The 14,645-nt window shown below is 41.3% G+C and overlaps 1 protein-coding gene across 1 annotated transcript in view; it reads left to right on the plus strand.

Moving 5' to 3' along the window:
* The window catches only part of WDFY4 (WDFY family member 4), a 117,723-nt gene extending 104,245 nt beyond the window's left edge, over window positions 1-13,478 (plus strand). The window contains exons 57-62 of the mRNA XM_018910821.3: window positions 932-1,090; window positions 5,679-5,858; window positions 8,741-8,923; window positions 9,521-9,608; window positions 11,817-11,928; window positions 12,915-13,478. Coding sequence (XP_018766366.3) covers window positions 932-1,090; window positions 5,679-5,858; window positions 8,741-8,923; window positions 9,521-9,608; window positions 11,817-11,928; window positions 12,915-12,981 — 789 coding nt within the window. The 3' untranslated portion in view covers window positions 12,982-13,478. The remainder of the gene's footprint in view (window positions 1-931; window positions 1,091-5,678; window positions 5,859-8,740; window positions 8,924-9,520; window positions 9,609-11,816; window positions 11,929-12,914) is intronic.
* The last annotated feature ends 1,167 nt before the right edge of the window (window positions 13,479-14,645 follow it).

Raw genomic sequence — 14,645 nt, forward strand, 5'->3', positions numbered from 1 at the left:
CAAAGTCAATGGAAATGAAAAAGCCATGAGATATATTTTAATTTCTGCTCCCTGTCTAATAAAATCAGTGCTTAGCAGTTCATAGTGTTGCTGCAGGCATCAATTATTCAGTTTGTCACTTCAAAACTCAGGGTGATGCTGAGCACAGTGAATGTGATTATACAGTCATTGTGAGTAATAGTTAGGAGTCCAGCTTGAATTTTCTCTGGGTCAGCAGTGCTGGTGGACATGGGCTTATAAAGAACTTTAGTCCTTGCTTTAAGTAGGTAAAGGTTTGTTCTGTCTGTGGTGGGGGATTTGTAGCTGTGCCATCCAGCTCCACCAGAATCATTGGCACCAGACTGTTGTCCCAGTTGTGTGGGGGAGAGCTGATGCAGAATGTGCAGGAGGATGATTGTAGCAGTGTGTAACAGACCTGACACTGCTTTAGACTGATTTGGGTGCTGCTAACAGAGCACAGAGTGGAATTTAGTGCTTTGTCTTTTGGCTTTTCAATCCAAATAAGGGGGGGTTTGAGGACCTGGCAATAACTCTGTTGGCAGTGGCCATCACAGCCTGAGACTTCTTTTCAATCTACATGGAATGTTTGCCTTTGGTTACAATATGGTTGGCAGAATGAGCTTTCCTGAAGTTGTGTAGGAAGTGTGGCCCAAAAGGAATTGGGACCCAGATCTCCTAAGACATGAGATACTGAGCTTTGTTCAGCATTCCTCTTTGGTCCCTGGAAGATGGCACAGCTGCATGTAGCCACAGCCTGTGCAGGTCCACAGGTTCACAGCTGTGCCCACATACAGACTGGTTATGATGAGCTTTTCTTTCTTATGTTTAAAATATGGAGGGTCAGTTTTGAAAATTGAATCTGCCATTTGGTAATAATAAATACATAGTATCACCCAATGATAATTTGACTTAAAGATGCTTTCTTGTACAGAATGTGACTACATTTGAGTGCATGGCAGACTGGGGAAAGTGCCTCTGTGCAGTGTGTCCTTCAGCAACCACCATCATCACATCTGGAACAAGCTCAGTTGTGTGTGTCTGGGAATTCTCCCTGGTCAAGGACAAAGTGAAATGTCTAAACCTGAGACAGGTAAGTACTGGGGCTTTTCTGCTATGGAAACTTGAGGAAACCCAGAAGATAAGGTTTTTATCTTTCAGATGATTGTCAGAAGAAGCACCTTTGTTGAATAAGAAGGCAGGAAAAAAGCAGTAATAAGCAGGTGACAGCCTGTATCAGGGCAGGAGCTGATAATAAGCCTTATACCAACAGCTCATAGCTATGAGTGCCACTTGGTGGATTTTTTCCCTTTAGTAGCATTTTCAAAGTTTATAATGATAAAAGAAATAATGAAGATAAGGCATATTTTCCTCTCTTGAAGTGCAGCCCTTGGGTTATATTCAAAAACAAGTATCACCTGGAGATGTTCATAATTTGTTCTGGGCTGCTACAACAATGGACAGGATCTCTAAAATATCCTGCAAACTTAGCTAGTGGACATGAAGCCCCAGCCAGGCAAAGTTCTTGATTCTTTTTTCTCAGCCTGAATTCAGAACATCAAAGGTTTATCTGTCACTCTGTGAGGGAGGGATGCATCCAATAGGAAAGCTATAGTTTTTGTTGTCATTATCCAAAGCCTTGAAGTGGTTGTTGATTTTTACTCATCTATAGTCACCAACCACCTGTATACATGCTATTTCATTTACAAAATTGAATTCTCATGCAAGATTTGTGTGGTTCAGCTATGGTGAGTTCTCAGCTTTACAAGTAGAACTAGAGTATGCCACTATCATATCTGGAAGACAGCATGGGGCCCTTCTTCCCTAAAGAAATGAAGATACTCTTGATTAAAAAGTCTGCTACTTTTAGGCAGACAAAGGGTTAATTGATCACCAAGGTCTCCAAGTGTTTGAAGCTTCTTCTGTTTGTTTGTTCTGGAGGGGGATTCAGATATTTCAGTGCCGTTCCTACCTTAAGCCAAAACATATTTTATTTATCATTAAATGAAGTGAAAACTTCATTGTCTGCTGTAATGCCAGAGAAGTATTTCGATCTTTATTTATCAGAAATTCCCGTTGGAATTTGAGTCGAAATTAGCAGGGGAAACTGTTTTAGAGCAGCCTCTCTTTTGAGGTTTATGATGTTAAATGCTGTAGAAGACAGAAATATGAGACAAGATCTAATGACCTTTTAATCCAGCTGGTTATTGTTTCAAAGGAGGACATTAATATAGAAATGGAAGAAATAGCAGCAGAGAAAATGATAAGCAATAATTTTCAGCAGCAAATAAACAATACCAGTTAGGGGGTCAGTCTGAGTTTCAGGCAGCCAAAGAGGCTGTCTTTCATCTGCACTATAATATCTTTAACAATCTCAAATCAGCTTTGCTGATGTGTTCTGCTGTGATTAATTTGGTATTACCCAAAATCCACAAGGTGGGATGAGATCATGCAATTACAAATTTTGTATTTTTTCCTTTACTTTGCCAGCAGACTTTTTTTTTTCTTTTTATAACTGTCTGGACTGGATGTAAACTTGAACTATGGTTCTAAATGTCTTCCAGTGAATTACTCTCTGCTTTCCTGTAATTCACTGTTTCATGGTGGCTGCTTTTTCTGCTGAACAAAAAATTTCCTGAGAGAGTGAGCTTTGCTTAAGAACAGCTTATGTGCTATAAAGTGGATGCTATTCACTTACCAGCTGTCTCATGGGACTGACACATTCTGGTTTGGAATGTAGTAAAGTACAGAAACTATATTTCTGCAGAAAAATGTAGCTTTTGCCTCTCTAGTGGGATCTGCTTCCACAGTTCTGTGGAACACTAAAGATTGAGCATAATTGCCTCAGTATTGATCCATGCAATTTACTAGCAGAGGGATCTGTGCAATCCAGTCTCCAGAACTTCTGGGCCAAGCAAAACACTGGAGCAAGGTGTCCTCTCTGCCTCACAGACCTCTCAGGAAGGTGTGGAGCATGTCTGTGTCCTTGTCAGCCAGTTAAGTTCAATGGTCAAATTTGGTTTAAGTTTTCTTTGGCTAAACATCCTTGCAGTGAAGCTGGCTTTCTTTTTTGTCTTTTGATATTTGTTAAAATACCTTGGAGATAGGCCTCGAGATCTTTATGTGAATATGCTGCAGGATATTTCCCATTAAGGAAAAATCTGTCAGTCTTTGCAGAGTGATAATGAAAAGATGTGGGGAGTCAAAGGCATGAGACTTTTTTTCATGGATGTGCATTGAGACTGCTGGGTTGAAGCTGATGCTGTAATTGTGTGCAGGTCTCTCCATCTCTTCCACACTCAGCTTGTGTTTAAAGTGTTTCACTGCCAAGTAGAATCTTGATGGGTTATAATAAAAAAGAAAAAATGTTTTAGTGAAACTTGTGCAGGGGCTTAGCTTGGCTTGATTTGGCAGTTTGGATGCTTTCACACTGGATATGTTTTCTTTTATCCTTTGGAGAAAGGAGAGGAAATTTTGAGCCCTTCAACCTGCCTTGTCCCAGCCCTTTTTGCAGCAGTCTTGCACAGTTCTCAAGTGCAGGCATTTGATTATGCCCAGTCCTTTGTAAAAGCATGTTCCACAGCCAGCCCAAAGCTATCACTGAGCCTTCTTTTCCGTGCTTAGGTGAGAGTGTTTCTGACTTCTGAAAACCACAGTTAGAGAGCTAATTTTGTGCTAGTATGTATAGTTGACAGTTCTTGTGAATGGAGTAAGTCTCAAGCTGAAAGTCATCCCTCACAGTTGCAGGAGACCTTCAGTAATACAGAGCTGCTGCAGCTCAGCTTCTTCACTGGTGGATTGATGTTTGATTGCTGTTGTCCTGATGACCTTGGCAAGTGGCAGCACATGTTAGCCAGCAAGAGTTCAGTCTCACACTCATGTGCTGGGAAAGAGGGCAAGGTGTGTCCAGAAAAGCCATCTGGTACATGTGGCTCCCCTGCCTCGTGCTGAACTGAGATAGAATCTAGAAATGTGCTAATAATGTCATAAAAAGAAAGCCAGCAAGCAATAGGCATTTCCTTTGAAAACCAAAAAATAAAACTGGTGGGTCTGATTTTTCACAGTAAGGCAGCTAAAACACGAGCCCTGAAAGGCTTTTTAAGAAAGTTGTGAAGGACTTTTTCTCTGCTGTCCTACAGGTTTTACAGTCGTTTCCTGTGGTTATGTTGTTGTGGTGTTGTGGGTCCCAGAATGAAGTGAGAGATGAGAATCTGACTACAAGTTCTCAGAAGGCTGATTTATTATTTTATTTTATTGTAGTATATTAAAAGAAATTATACACTAAAACTATACCAAACTATATGGAAAGGATACAGACCAAAGGCTAGAAAAGAATGATAATAAAAAACCTGTGACTGACCAGAGTCCTGATGTAGCTGGACTGGGATTGGTCATTAAATTAAAACAATTCACATGCTGGGTAAACAATTCTCCAAACCACATTCCAAAGCAGCAAAACAGGGAGAAGCTGAAGCTTCCCATCTTCCCAGAAGAAGAAATCCTGGCAAAGGAATTTTTCATAAAATATCATGGTGACACTATGTAGCAGAAGTCTACACTGCTGTCACTTGAGAACGCTGCATAACGCAATTTTTAGCAGCATACTTCAACCCATGCCTTCTATCTGTGCTGTTAAATTGCCTAAAACATCTTGTGGCAGTGTTCACAGGGGTCCCAGGATGAGGGAAGAGACTAGGATCTGACTCCATGTTTCAGAAGGCTTGATTTATTATTTTATGATATATATTATATTAAAACTATGTTAAAAGAATAGAAGAAAGGATTTCATCAGAAGGCTAAGCTAAGAATAGAAAAAGAATGATAACAAAGGTTTGTCTCTGACCGAGACAGTCTGGACATGTGGACTGTGATTGGCCATTAATTAGAAACAACCACATGAGACCAAGAACAGATCCACCTGTGGCATTCCACAGCAGCAGGTAAGAATTGTTTACATTTTGTTCCTGAGGCCTCAGCTTCTCAGGAGGGAAAAATCCTAAGGAAAGGATTTTTCAGAAAATATCATGGCTACAGCATGTTTCTGTTTTAAAGAAACTGTTTGAATAAAGCTAAGTTTAACTGGGCACTCCTTATGTCTCTGAACCTATAAGATGAAATCAACAAAAGAATATTGTGTAATGATGAAAGAGAAAGGCATTCCTACATGGCTTTAAAGCAAGAATTCTCCATAAATGCTGTTTCTCCTCAACCAATATTAGAAATGTATTAACACTTGTTCAGATACACAGAAACATAAGACTCAGAAGGTTACTGAATTGCATCTTAACAAATTGTATTTCAAAAAGTTGTTTAAATATTGAAAAATTTCCAAGCATAAATGTTAGTTACAACTGCATGGACTGAAGTGAAAAATTACTTTTTTTTTCTTTCTGGGCACAAAGAACTGTCTTAGAGTACGAGGAGTAGGCCAAGGGGACTGAATCCCTGTGTAGTTTGGGCAAGTCATATAATCTCTTAGACCCTCAGCTTTCTTCAACTATGAGTTGAGGACAAGGATGATTCTCTGTAATATCCTTTGGAATTTCCCCCTCATTCCCTCTTCAGTCCTCCAAAGAATGACTACGTTGCTTGTTCTTTACTAAGCAATCGAGGTAGGACCGTGGTTCCCTAGTAAACCACCCACCGTCTGCTGTGGTTTATTGGTTGGTTTTCCCCACCAGGCTTTGTATGGACACACTCAGGCAGTGACCTGCCTGGCTGCATCTCTAACCTACAGCATCTTTGTGAGTGGATCCGATGACAGAACGTGCATCATCTGGGACCTGAACCAGCTGACGTTCATAAACCAGCTTCCTGCCCACCAGGAAAGCCTCCGTTCTGTTGCCATCAACAATTCAACAGTAAGATCTTCATTTATCATCTTTCTTCTGATGCATCCATGAACATTTCATGATAATGTAATGGGTGCTTTTCCCAACATAAAAACATCCTGAGAGTCGGATACATTGATTTTTTTTTCTTTCTACTGAGATTGCTAATAGTGTTCTTAATGATGAGAGGGGAGCACTAAAAGCAACATCTCAGACTGAGTAGCTAAGTAGCTAAGAAGCCTCTGTGGATAGACAGATAGCAGGATTAAACAACTTTTAGTTTATGGAGCATGAAGTATTACCTTAGTACCTCCTGGATTTGTCTCACCCACAACCTTGTTGCCCCTGTTATTTCATTAATTTTTCCTGACATTCATGCAGCTGAGACACATTAGACTGCAGTCTGCCAGCTCAGGTGACAACTGCCTTACACCTTTGCAGTGATATGTTGTTGGCTTTTTCCTTTCCTTTCCACTCCCAGATGCAGGAAGAGCTCCTGATAGCAGTGGGTGTAAATCTGTTGAGGTCTCGACCTGGCCACAATTTCATGCATGTCAACAGGAAAATATTCTGTATTGGATCTTATTGTAAACACACTGGATGGGATTTTTATTGTCCCAACCTTTTACCCCCCAAAAATGCTACTTTCGCATTTGGTGGGGTTTTTTTTTCTCTCTGTTAATATAGTAGAACAAAGTTTCAGCTGCTCAAGCAATTCAAGGTTGAATCCAGTCCTGGGTATTGTACAAAACCAAAATTGAGTTCACAGCAGTAAGAAACCAGGCAGATATTCTCTACTTGGTCTGTGCCAAACAGTCATCTCCTATCAGAGCTTTATTAACCATGCAGTCTGATGGCCAGCAATTTGAGGCTGGGAATTAGGGTGTCTGTTCAGTGCCAGCTCATCTCCCAGCCCTAGCAGTCCTGGTTAGTGTAAAGTGGCCAGTGGCCTCAGCAGGCCAGTTCAGAATATCTTGCTGGTCCCTTGTGAAGTGAGCTGAAGCAGTGCCAAGCACTCAGAAATGAAGGAGAGGGCTGGCACAGAGCTGCTCGAGATCCCAGGGGGACAGAGTTCTCTGCATTCTGCACCAGCCAGTCCAGCAGCCTTTTCAGGTACCTGCTCTCCTGGAACTGTCCCAAACTGTCTGTGCCAGGAACAGTCTGCTCACTGATCCAAATGAATGATCTCCACTCTATTGGAGGGCAAAGGGTTAAGCTCTTTGGATAATAGTATATCAAAAGGTTCATTTAATAGAGGAAAAACTTTAGAAAAGTATGACTGAAGCTTCAAGGGAAAAAAAAGGTCCCTATCTTGTGGATTAAAAAATTCTTTTTGACGTTAGCAAAACAGAACACTTAATTCTCAAATGTAATTTTTGTTTAATTCTTCTCTATTTATATAAAGCTACATGAAAATAGAAACAAAGTGCTTCCATTGTGCTACAGTGTTTTGATTGACACAAAATTACATGATGGGTAGCCTGGGTTTTTTCCAGAAAAATTCAGAATGGTTCAAAGCAAAGTTTGGAAAAAAAAAAACAAAAACGAAAAACAGTGAAACAAGAACCCTATATAGCTCTTCATTATATGATTGTGGGAGTTGCTTGAACATCTAGAAGTTCCATCTATAGATCCAAACCCCATGGTATTTGTGTAGTGTAGACTCAAAATAAGAACTGTCCCGAAACGTTCATACACTAAGGAGGATTGTAAAAGCTGGCTGTAATTATTTCAGTTAGTTTTAAATCCCTGATCCAGACCTGAAAAACACTGTAGATTATTGCCAAATGCCTGGACATCATGTACTCTCATGCAGATAAGGTAGCTGAAATTTAATCTCTTGAATTATTGGCAGCTCTGTTTTGAACATGCTATCTATCATTTTTTATCTCCAGAATTCTGCCCAGCAGTGTGAAGTGCCCTGGCCCCAAATGAGGCAGGAGTGAAGTAAAGTGTTAGTTGACTTAAACCAGATGCATGCTGCTAATTTAAGGGCACACTTAAATGTGTCCTTGAATGTGTCTACACTTAAATGTCTGTCCTTTCTCAGAATCACATGACTTTGCTGTTGAGGTTCTATTTAGCTGATTTTACTATGGATCAAGAGTAGAAAAGTCATGTTAATAACTTGATCAAAATGCACTTTTGATTAGATCATTTACAGTTGCAGCATTGGCTCTGGATTCTTTGTGTTTCCCTAAAGACTAACCTGTGTATTTGCTCCTTATAAATAGTCTCTGCTGAGGCTGCACCTGCATGGAATGGAGGGGAGAGGTGCAAAGGATGTTTTCTGCATCACAAGTGCAGGTCACTGGGTGCAGAGCTGGTCATTGGTCAAATGCAGAACACAGTGTAGAAATGCGATGACAGTGAGCTCCCTGTGAGGGGCAGAGGAGGATTGTGAAATCACCAAAGGCTTCCTAGCTAAGCAGGTGAACGCCACGTCCTCGTTTCAGGGAATGCTTATTTGTAAAACTTATAAGAGCACTAGTTCTGGCCCAGAACATGTGCTAGGCACTGCTTGTGCACAGCCCCTGTCCCTGATGGTAGCTGGGCCAGACTGTGAGTCTGCTTTCATTACTAAAAGCCTGGATTTTATGGTAAACAGAAAGGGAACATTTCATTAAATGTTTTCATTTAAAAGTGTGGGAAAAAAACCCTTTTTCTGCATTATCTTGCTAAATCTGAGACAGTTGTTTCATGTTTCTGTGATGTGGAAGTGTCAGAATTTTTTATGAAAAAAAAAAAAAGTCATTTTTACTTTGTCTGGTTTATATCTTCTGCCCAGTAGAAAAAACTATGGTCAGAATTTACATCAGAGCAATTCTAACCAGCAATTTCTAACCAGCATTTAAAAGTTATGAGCAGGATGAGTGTGGGACTTTGAGAGACTGCCTCTTGCTCTGTTCCAGGGTGACATTGTCTCTTGTGCTGGATCTTACCTGTACCTGTGGACAGTCAATGGCCAGCTCCTGGCAAGCACCAGCACTGCCGGCAGCCCCAGCTGCCACATCGCTTGCTGCTGCTTTGCTGAAGTGATGGACTGGGACACACGCAGCATCATCATCACAGGAAGCACAGATGGAGTGGTGAGGGTAGGTGGATGGGAGAGAGGAAAAGGAATCCTGATTCATTGTAGACCAGAGGCTGAGATTTTTATTCTAAATGAAGGGACAGAGCTACTAAAAGCCCCTGCCACGTTCTTAACAGTGCAGCAGAGGGCAGAAAATGAAAGTCAGAGTAAAATATTGTCTTCCTATCAACTTTTATCCTCCTGACAAGAGGACTTCTTGCCATACAGGGAGAATTTTGATAATGTTCTGGGGTGATTCTGAAAGAAAAAATTCTATCACTCCTCAGAAATGTTTGAAAATGGTTTCTGAGAGTTCACATCTCAATATATTAACACCTTCTTTTTCATGAGTAGGAATTCACAGCTGATTCTGCCTCCAGTATGGTTGGTGTACTTCCTGGGTTACTGGGATTTTCAATAGTATGTCAGCCTTGCAACCCCACCAGCTCCCTGCATACGTTCCTCCAGCATGACACCCTGCAGCACAGTGACAGACAGGGAGACAGCTGTGAAATCCTGGTGTTAGAAGTCCAATTCCCTTGCTGGGAAGCAGGAGCTGAATCTCTCTCTAATTGTTACAATCCATGCTTTTTCCATGTTTACCCCCTCACTGGCACAGCTGTGGAAGATGAAGTACAGCACTACCCCAGGGCAAGGTGCTGGGCTGAGAGCGCCGAGCGGCCTGATGGAAGAGCCAGGTGGCACAGGTATGACCACAGCGTGGGCTGGAGCTGCACTGGGGGGACACAGTGCTGCAGGCCTTGCTTGGTTGGAGGAGGAAGAGGGGATGTGAGCACCATGGTGTGAAGGGGAGATGGTGTGGGCAACTGCTGTAGTCTTTCTGTGACCAGCAACAGTGGTGGGCGGCAACTGCCCCAACTTGGAGACAGAGAGCACAACTGAGTCAGCACACCTGGATGAAGCTGAAGGCTTTTCCACAGGCTCTCCCATGGGTTCTGTCTCAGAAGATCACCTTTCTGCATGAACCTATACACCAATGGCTGGAAATAGTCCTGGCTCCAGAAACTCCACTGCCTTGGCACCTCTGCTGATGGCCTGTACTAAAGTAACCTGGCATCACAGCAGAGTGGGCAGTGCCAGATCCTGCTCTGGGATGGAACAGAGAGGTTTGCTGTCTTTGCCACCTTAAAAGAAGTCAGAAGTCCTTCAAACTGGTAGGAGGCCAGCAGCAGGCTTGGAGTGCTTGGAGCTGTTTATTCAAGGCTGTGTGCAGCTGAAGCTGATACCATGGAGTTCTCACAGAGCTGAGGTTAATGAGATGGTGGGACTATGGTGCTGACTGGAACTAAAAGGAACTCAAGCTCACTTCTCTGTTCTAACAAATACAGGAGCTGAAACCTGTCAGAAAGCTTTAAAGACACATCCTAAATAGCACAGCTTTCTTCTCTTCCTAGCACTTTTTCTATGAGAAAGGAATTGTGGTGTTATTATGTGTAATTTACTCCACTTATTTGCTGTGGTCCTCATTACAGACATTTTCTATTACTTCAATTTTAGGCATGCAATTTGCATAAATATAGAGCTATAGATGTAACATCTGCAAAAAAAAAAAAAAAAGATATTATACAGTAATTGGGCATTACCACAGAGATCTTCAGAAGTGCTGTTCATGGAACTTGGCATCAGCATTGCTTAGATTGCTATGTGAAAATATTTTTAATATGCTTCTGTATGTTTAATGGCCTAACCAGATGCTTATCAAACCTTTTGTCATGCCTCAGAATAGCCAGAACAAGATGCTTCTAGGAAAGTTGTAAGAACACCTGAGATGCCAGATGTGAGACAGTCTGGCAGTGGAAACTTCATATTTGCTTTTGTTCTCTTCTCTAATCGAAGATTGTTTTGTCAATAAGTGAAAGCAAAACACTTAACTTTCTTTCAAAAATCCCTGTGGTATTCTGTAGTCATTTTGTGGATTTTCTTTACCTATAGAAAAGTCTCATTTAAGAATTTCTGAAGTTCTTGTCTATAACTTCCCATGGCAGGTCTTTCCAGGCATAATTGCACATGCATGTTTTTAAACACATTGAAATTTTAGCTATTTTTAAAATGTATATCTTAAGCAGTTTTCTAAATGAGGACTTAAAAGCCATCTATGGGAGCACAGCAGAACATTATTGTTTTTTGTGTTTTTATATATATAAAAGATTTGTGCCCACCCCAGGAACCCAGTGATGCGTAAATACAACACCTGTTTGCACATGAGCATAAGGCTGTGTGTTTTCAGATGGCTACAGGAACAACATTCTTTATTAAAGAGTTGAAAGGTGTAATCAAAGCAGGGTCATACTCCCTTAACCTATTCAGATGACTACGGGATTATTTTAAATGACCAAATATTCCCACATTTCATCCTGAGCATTAAAGAAAATAAAATTAATACAAAACACAGTCATTAGAAAGACCAGAGTAACTGTGATTATGTTGTTAGGTGTGTGTATGTAAGTGTGTGTATGTGAAATGTCCACAGCTTTTAATTATTGGTTCTGTTATGAGCAGATTTAGATAAGTTGATAATACCAGGGCTTTATGTAATTTCTTTTTACTAGGCAATTATAGGCTGTATTATATCCTGGCAGCAAAGTATTGTGGGGCATCTTATTAAGCACAGAGCCAGTGAAAACTGATGAACAATTTTGCTGAACTAGGCATGCAATTTAGAAAGCAATAATACACAAATCCAATTTAGCACACAATTGATACCGCCGCACGTCAGCACATGTAACTATCATAGCCACAAATTAAATTGGGATGGGCCTATTTTGCAACAGCACAGGCCAAGATTAAATATATTTGTTCTCAACTTAACAACTTGCTGACCGTAAATAATAACAATCTCATCCGTGCTGCCCCCTAGACGCTTTCTAAATATTTATTTTCAAACCACACAACAGGTAACAAGTGTGGAAAACATCTTGTTCTCTGTCGGGAGCTGAACCCCAGCGCTGCCCTGACTGGCAAGGCGAGCAGGACGAGCCCGGCGGTGACGGCGCTGGCCGTGTCCAGGTGGGGACACTGCCCAGCAGAGGGGCCCTGGGGCTGGGATTCTGATGTGTGCTCAGCTTGGGGCTTTTGAGAGCTCAGTCAGACCTCTTGTAGCCAAAAGCAGCTCCTCAAGAAGCTAGCCTGGCTAGGTGCATTAGGGAATGATGTTGGGGGAGTCATTAGATAGGTAGGAGACAAGCCAGGAGCAATGGCAGGTTTTGGCCAGAGTAGTTGTAGAACTTAGTAGCTGCTACACCATCTCTGCAACATGGAAATAACTCCTATCTTAGGAGTTGCTGGAGATACTACCTCCTTAAAATGTGGACAGGAAGTTTCTGGCCAAAAAACAACTTTGTTGTTCAACTCCCTCAGTTTGTACAGCCAGCAGTATTTTAGTTTACTCAAGCCCCTCCTGCAGTCATCTGGCTGTAATATTTGTTGTTATCTCCTACTCCAGGATGTTATGATGTACTGAAAAAAATCTTACCAGCTCTTTCTCTGAAAGTGTTGCAATTTTGACGGTTGATAAAATGTTCCTGCATTCTGCATGCTCAGCTTTAGAGCAGTGAGTGTGATGTTGATGTGCACTGAAAGGGAGAACGTTCAGGGTGAGGGTTACTTTCATTAGTGTTGGTGGCACTGCATGCAGCAGAGATTTCATTGGCTGAAGCCAGAACATGCTGCTAACAAGTCTGAATTCTGAATCTGGACAGCAGATTATTTAACATCCATAGATCTCAGAGAAGGGTAAAAGCTTCTGTTCTGGTTAAGTTGCCCCCAACTCACCCACTGAACTCTAGGAAATTTTGGATCCAAGTCTAAGCTTAATCTTTGAAGTACTAAACTCCAGATATTCTCTAACATGGGTTTTCAATTTTAACTTTAAAGATAATGTACACCCCTGAATATTGCATCCTCCTATTGCTGCACATACAGAAAAAACCTTGATCCTGTTTGTGTCTTCTTCTTAAACATGGTTTTCTTTGTCTTTTTCTCTCTTTCTCAAGAAATTCCTCCAAGCTCCTAGTTGGTGATGACTGGGGAAGGCTCTACTGCTGGTCTGTGGAGGGGTAGGAAGAAACTGTCAAGATTTCTTGGTTTTTCAACCCTTTGGTTGCAGAGAAAATTTATCCTTCAGAGCATGGGAGAAGCAGAGAAACTGGAAGCCTCTGGCTGGGGACTGAATCTTAAGGGAGTTGTTGGACTGACCCTGCAGTCAAGCATAATTTAAATTAGACACTGGACCCAAAGTTGTGAGAGAAACTGACAGATATGCACATAGACAATGAGATTTTTGTAGTATTTGTCTTGGGAAAACTTTTGTATTTAAAATGTTATTTTAGATACTGAATTTGACATAATACATTGTATTTCACAAATATGATTTAGCAAATAAAACTGCCTTGATTATGCCAAAGAGCAGTGTAGCTTAATGATAACATATTGCATTTTTAATATAATGAGATAAAAAAAACTCAGGCTTCAAACAGGTAAATGAGTATGTCCCAATATTTTTGTTCTTCACTGACATGTAAGTATATTATTATCCCTATTCTTACTCTTCCCTTCCCCCTGAATTTGCATTAAAATGTATGTATGCCTTTTGAAAAGCTATTTTGTTTGCAAAGTGTAGTTGGGAATTCCCAGCCTGATGCTGGTGTCTTTATCCAGCCCCACTGTGAACATGTGTTTTGGTGCAAGGTTTCCTCTCTCTGACTTTTCCTATATAGTAAGGCAGGCAAAATGTATGGACTCGGTGAGGAGAAAGATCTGACATGGCTGGTCAAAATATTCATTGGTTTTCCTTCTTTTCTGTATTCTTTCTAACCTTGTCTTTATACTCTCTGGAAGTTCAGTATGTTAGACATACTTCAGGATTCACCTGCACAATCTCCCTTTTGGTAAAAGTAAGTATTTGTAGTAAATGAAGGCTGAGACTGGAGTGTAATAAATTCAAGCGCCATTTGTGTCCCTAGTGGGGATGGAAAAACAGTGAAAATTCAGCCTCTTTAACATTTTAGCATAATTGAAAGGAGCTAAATTGATAATTCCCTCTCCCTTCTGCTCCTCCTTGACCTGGTGGAGAGATTGAATACCTTACCTCACATGCAGAAGGGCTGAGCAGCCACACAGGCAGAGCAGAGTCCTGAGCATGCAGACTGGGTCAGAGATGTGCCAGGAAGAACACCAAGGACATTTTGGGCATTTTTTCATAGCACCAAACACATCCTTGAGCAGACAGTTCCCCGATTTCCAGTGCACTGGACTGGATAGCACAGCAGGAATGAAGCCCCATGTGTGCTGCAGATGAGGAGCTGCTGCATGCCAAAATCTTGGTGCTAGAGACTTGCTAGCACCATCAGGAAGAATCTGGAGTAGAAAACAGGTTTCTACCAGTCTTCTTTTAATTACATGATCAATTTCTTCTTCCTATGGGGACACTACTTAGCTAATGACTCTTCCTTTGAATTATGTTGCTGAATGAGCAAATTCTCCTGTAGCAAACAGACTCCTTCCCTACAGAGTGCTGAGACATGTCCCCACCACAGCCCGCCCTGGGCTGGCCTGATCTCCACAGTGAGTGAGGTAATTGCCTGTGGAACATGCAGCAATTAGATGTAAACCCATGATGTAGGCACAGAAGGAAGTCTGCATGATGTCTACACAGATAACCTGTCTGGTCTTCCTTTCTGACCACCACGTGCATGACTGGATGAGGCAAATACTAGTCTTTTTGT

The sequence above is a fragment of the Serinus canaria genome, chromosome 6 (assembly GCF_022539315.1).
Source record: "Serinus canaria isolate serCan28SL12 chromosome 6, serCan2020, whole genome shotgun sequence".
Classification (NCBI taxonomy): Eukaryota; Metazoa; Chordata; class Aves; order Passeriformes; family Fringillidae; genus Serinus; species Serinus canaria.